We start from the raw sequence: 6,098 nt of genomic DNA on the forward strand, positions 1-6,098 counted from the left end.
AATATTTCTTTTTCATGGGCATGTTCTTGCTCCATTACTTGCTGATTTTCATTTTCCTTGCTCCATTTTTCAAGATTCTTTTGCAACTCAACTTTTTTGTTTTTCTCTTTAAGAGCATTCTCTCTTGCCCAGATTTTTATTTTTGCTCTTAAATTTTTTAGTTTGGATTCCCAAACATAGTGAGGGGAGCCTATGACATCTATTTCCCAACTTTCATTTATAATCTTGCTGAACTCTTCCTTGCTGTCCCAGTTTTTGTTATATTTAAAAGGGATCGGCCCATAGTTCTCCAACCTGTCCAAAATCAGAACCACAGGCTTGTGGTCGGAGGCTGAAGCATGTACTATCTTGCTCTTGATGGACGGGAATCCTGCTGCTATACTCTCTTGTATCAGAATCCTATCAAGTCTTTCTTTAATGTTTTGAGTACCTACTCTTTTATTGCTCCAAGTGAATTTCCCATTACTTGGAGGTATGTCTAGAAGTTTGTGAGCTTCAATGAGGTCTTCCAAGGCTGCTCTAGAAGGATCATTGAAGTAATTTCCTCCCAACTTTTCTTCTATGTTTCGAATCAAGTTTAGATCACCTCCTATAACTAACTTGTTTCTTTGGCATTCTTGCGCTTCTTCTTTTACTGATTCCCAGCATAGTGCTTTGTCTCTGTAGTGATTTGGAGAGTAAATATTTAAAAAAGTATACTCTTCATTTGTGCTTTTGTTTTTAAGGTCTGTCCTGACCCACCAATTGTTGAGTTTTTGATTGATGAGTTCCCACTTCCATTTGTTCCATAACGTGCCAATACCTCCTGAGGCTCCAATGGAGTTTGTGGCTGTTCCTTCAAAACTTTTTTGCTTCTTCATTAATTTTTGAAAATCTTGACTGGTCACTTTGGTCTCTTGGATCATGAGAATGTCTGGCTGCTCTTGCTTTATTAAGTCTCGGGCTGCATTGATTTTGAGGGTGGAGCCCAAACCCCTATTGTTCCAAGAGACCAGAATCATTATTTACTTGATTTATGGTGAGCTCCGACCTTCTCCTTCTGCTTTTCCCCGCTTCCTTTTTGTTTAGCCAAGAAAGAGTCCATTGGTTGTTGGGTGCTGATAGCCATTTCCTTTGCTGTTGCCTCATCTCTAATCTCTTTGTTAGATTTCCTTCCTGCTTTTTTTGGTTGCTCCGAAGTGTTATTGGATTCTTTGACTTTATTTCTTGTGAGGATTCGGTCTATGGTGGGTGGAGGGGATGGGAAGTTCTGGATGGGGGAATTGATGATGGCTAAAGTTTTGTCTTGAGTAGGAGAGTGTGGGGATGATGGTTCTTCTTCCAAGAGTTCAAATGGGTTAGATGTCGAGGGTACTGGCTGAGCCTTGTTTGGGGGAGGGGTGGAAATTGCAGCAGTGTTTTCATGGGTCTGTGTAGGGTTTGGGGCAACTTTTTTATTGTTGGTTTTCTTCCTTTTTACTTGTTCCCAAATGTCTTCATGTGCTTCTACATTCTCGGCGGTCTCAACTTCTTTTAGTTTGCTACATCTATTTGCAAAATGACCGTATTCATGACCTTGCATTTGAATGGGATTTGCTCGTAGTCCAGCTACTGAATGTGAGTCCACTAGTCCACCTTGATCTTTATTGCCTCCGGAAGTCCTTTCCCTAAATCCACTTCCACGCAGATTCTGGTGCATGCATGCTTATTTTCTTTTGGTTCACATATGTCTATGTATTTTCCAACTGTGTTTCCAATTGCTTTGACCGATTCGTCACCCCAACAATGAAGGGGGAGGTGAGGCAATCTGACCCAGACTGGCACAACACTTGGAACGTCCATCTCGGGGTCGAAATCTGGAGACCATCTGTTCAAATACAGGCCTCTTGAATCCATAAAATATGGTCCGTTTCTGAATATTAGGTTCCGATCTTCTTTGGTTTCGAATAGGAACGTGTAATATCCCCTTCCACAGAATCTGATAGCTATTTTCCCTTGAATATTGGCACTCCAGTTTCTCTCCACCCACTTTTGGACCGCTCTGGGGGAGGGCCATAGTCCTGTGAATTGTCCAACCAGTCCTCTTTCAGATAAGGAAATAGCAGCTTTCCTGGGGAGACTTGGAGGTAAAGAGATCTCTGGAATGTCTGCCAATTTTTTGACAAATTTACTTGCAGTTGGCTTGATTTTTGGAGCTCCATTCTCAGAGATTAGTGAAGCAAAGGCTACTGCTTGATCCTCAGAGCCATGCAGAGGGGAAGAATCACTCCCTTCCATGAGGGGCGAAAGGAGGAGAGGCCCTGCAGCAGGGGGCTGCCAGGGGAAGAATGGGGGCAAATTCCAGTCTGTCGAGGGATCGTGAGAGGGCTGAGAACAATCGAGAAAGGCCTTGCAGCAGGAGGCTACCAGGCTGGGAGGCTACAGGAGGCAGCGGAATCGGGGAGGAGTAGCCAGGTCAGAGCCTGTGCACAAGTAATCATTTTATCCCTTACCTCCTCAAACCTCACATGATTATCTATGCTTGCCCATATCTATTTACCAAAGTACATTGACTGCTTTAAATTCCTTGCTACGTTTTAGAATGGTTCACGTCTCGCTTCCGTCCTTCAAACTTAAAACAGAGACGCAACCTGCAAAATACGTCTGACAAGTATGGCCTGCAAAAATACGTCTTACAAGTATGGTTGCTGTCAGACTGTTTATTGCAGTGGTTGGGATTATTATTTCCAACATACTACACCACTACACTCGCTTCAAAGTCAATGGCGTCCCATCGGAGCAGCAAGTTTTTGAGGGTGAGCTTCCAAGCTGAAGTCTCCACTTCAAGACTCTTCCTTGCGAGCTGACATTCTCCAGAACCCTTGCACTATATATATATTTATTCGTTTAAAAGGGAGATGTGTATTTTTTAAAGAATGTGAGAGTATGTCCTCCAATTTTCCACTACCATATTTTTTATCTTTCATATATACATATTAAAAATGAATATATATTTTCTTATATATATCAATAACATTGCCTCTTTAAAAGTTAGATCAATTAATTTAAAACTAAACATAAATCTTTTACTTCAAAATTAAACATAAATCTTTTGATCCATTGAACTCCTCCAATGGAAGGGAATTTATGGCTTTAACTCTCTTATTTTGCTTGTGGTGAGGCCATGTAGTCAAGATTCTTATTAGCATTTAGAAATCTAGGACACAATTGAAATTTATGGTTGAGTATAACATTGATAAGTGTTGACACCTAATCTTCATGATTGGGGAATTTGTAAAATAAATAAATCAGGAATGTGAACAGTCATCGGAAGATGAACTGAACAATCACTCCTAATGTATAAAACAATAACATACCTATGGAATAAACACACCAATCAGTTTTTCTGCCCTTGGAGAGTTACTGCCTGGCCTGACATGGTATCAGAGCCAGTCCTAAGAATAGTCGTAACTCCCTTCATCTCTGCCACTGTCTAGAAATGATGATGCACTGCACTGCTCTGCCTCTGTCACTGCCCAGAAATGATGATGCACTGCACTGCTCTGCCTCTGTCGCTGCCCAGAGATGCATTGGACCCAACGCTCATGGTTGTTAACGTTCTCTCACCTAACGCTCTCACCGTTCTGAGAGATTCCATGCGCAGCTGGACTGTTGAACGCTGCCTGATCCAGGGTTTTCATCAATCGTTGAACGCTGCCTGATTCAGGGTTTTCATCCTCTTACCAGTTGAAAAGTTTTTTTTGTCAAGTACTTTGATTTTTTAGAAGTTTCGCCTATACGGCTGTTGCTGGAATCCAAGATTGCAACATTTTTTTGAGCCGCATTTTCATTTCCATTTGTGGACTCCTCCCTTCAGCTCAGTGCTTGTTACGTTGAGCGTTGGCTTGTGAGACGGTAGCTGGTTGTTGCTTGAACTTTAATTACATGTGTAACATGATCTGGACACAATAGGAAATGCTCGAATATAGCATGTAATTTAAGCTTTACAGTGGACTTTAAGTTACAGTTTTTGATAAATTATGCAGTAGTAGGAAATGATTGAGTTTTCAAAGAAACTTAAGCTTTGGTTGGAAATGGCAGCGGGATTTAAGGTTTCGTCTGCGTGATTGGAGCTCCTTTTCGTGTACAAATGGGTTGCATACTTGCCAAGCAGACTTTAGCCCTCGACGAGGCAGAGACTTCGCATGAAAAGGCTTCACTTTTGTCTTCTGCGAGGAGGTCTAATGTGTCCCTTAAGCTTGAGAATGCCAATAAATGACAAGAGCGTGATTTTAATTCCAAGTGTATATTTATGATGGCGGTTGTGGTATAGTGTTGCGCAGTTGAGTTCATGGTATTGCGCAGTGTATACCATTCAAAACGTTTGTTGAGTTCATAGTATTGCGCAGTGTATACCATTCAAAACGTTTGTTGAGTTCATAGTGTTGCGCAGTTGAGTCAAAGTATTGTGCAGTGTATATCATTCAAAACGGTTGTTGAATTCATGGTATTGCGCAGTTTTCAAAGTGGTTTATATATCAAAGCATTTGTGGTATTGCGCGTTTTTCAAAACATAGTAGTATTGCACAGTTTTTTTATCATTTGAATGGTAAAAAAAAAAAAAACAAAAAGGCATTAAAGTGATATATTGAAGTGATATGTACAATGAAATGCTGATGCTTCTATCAAACATTAGAGGGATTTGAAGAAAATATAGTGCATAAGGCTGTAATGTAAGGAAATTTTTTTCAGCAGAAGTATTTTTTTTTTTTTACAGAATGCATTCAATCATCTGTATGGTAGGGATAGTTCTCACTGGCAAGGAGAACTATCCTGAATGGTCCCGGATGATAAAACACACCCTCATCTTCAATGAGTTGTGGAAGGGAGTGTGTGTCGGAGAAGGAGACAATGACCCAGTACAACCTATATCAGACAAAGAGCTCGTCATTTGGGATAACAAGAACATCAAAGCATATGGATTAATCACAGCATCTGTAAATGAAAAAGTAAGTCGCCATATTTCATCATATTCAACTGCCTTTGAAGCTTTACAAAAGCTCAAAGAACTCTATGACTCACATTCTGCACTTGAAGTTGTTCAACTCATGATTAAACTCTTCACTCTTGAACTGAAAAATAATGATCCTCTTGCTCTTGCATCTGAAGTAAAATCCATAATGCATGATATCAAATCCACTAAGGTTGAGCTGGATATCCCTCTTATTACTTTTCTCAAGGCACTCTATCCTACTTACTCCAATTATCTTGAGTCTTTACAAGCAAATGGAAATCTTAAAGATATAACCTTTGACTCTCTTGTGAAAAAGTTTGCTGAAAGAGAGAAAGCCTTTGGAAAGAAGATAGTCCCTGAATCTTCTGAAGAGACTGTTTGCCTTGCTCATAAAGAAAAGCATCTTGCTCAAGATTCTACAAGAGGAAGAGGTGGACGAAGAGGAAGAGGAAGATACTTCAGAGGCAGGGGGGCAGACATTCTCAAGGAGAAAAAGCAGATCTGCATTGCATTCACTGCAAACGAAATGGATCACATGATGCTTCTACATGCAAGCTACCATGGGACAAAATTGAGCAAAAAAGAAACCAGCAGAAAAGTAACACTGATGATACAGACAAAGGTAAAGCACCTGAATCCGCTCACTATATTGAGGCACAATGTAACATTGGAGTAAATGAAGATTTGTTTAATGCTTCACTTGCTTCTTCGAAAGCTGATTGGTTGCTTGATTCAAGAGCAACCTGTCATATGACTCATAGGAAAGATTTTTTTGAAGATTTCACTAACAATGTTGATGGAGCAGTATATTTGCAGATCAGTCGAAAATCAAGCCATCAGGGCTTGGCACAATCAGGCTTAAACTGCCTGGTCTTCCAGACTTTCTTCTGGATCATGTTCTATATCTCCCACAGCTCAAGAGAAACTTGCTGTCCTTGGTCCACATCCGCCAGCAAGGTCACTCCATTCATATGTTTGATGGCAAGCTTGAGGTAAGAAAAGCATCTGACCACTCACTTGTCATGAGGGGAATAGAAGAAGAAAGACTTCTCAAACTGCAAGGAACCTTTGCTCCTGCACAACATTTCTCATATATTTCTCATCATGAAGAAGGTACACTTCCATC

At 40.5% G+C, this 6,098-nt stretch overlaps 1 protein-coding gene across 1 annotated transcript; it reads right to left on the reverse strand.

Annotated features, from left to right (window-relative positions):
• Positions 1–1,605: 1,605 nt before the first annotated feature.
• On the reverse strand, positions 1,606–2,256 carry LOC149197048 (uncharacterized). The gene has a single exon (XM_089408535.1). It carries the CDS (start codon positions 2,254–2,256, stop codon positions 1,606–1,608), a length of 651 nt encoding a protein of 216 aa, XP_089264661.1.
• Positions 2,257–6,098: the final 3,842 nt, after the last annotated feature.

This window comes from Pinus tabuliformis, chromosome 2_2 (assembly GCF_031772625.1).
Source record: "Pinus tabuliformis cultivar Carrire ecotype Pingquan chromosome 2_2, CPIR1, whole genome shotgun sequence".
NCBI classification, from domain to species: domain Eukaryota; kingdom Viridiplantae; phylum Streptophyta; class Pinopsida; order Pinales; family Pinaceae; genus Pinus; species Pinus tabuliformis.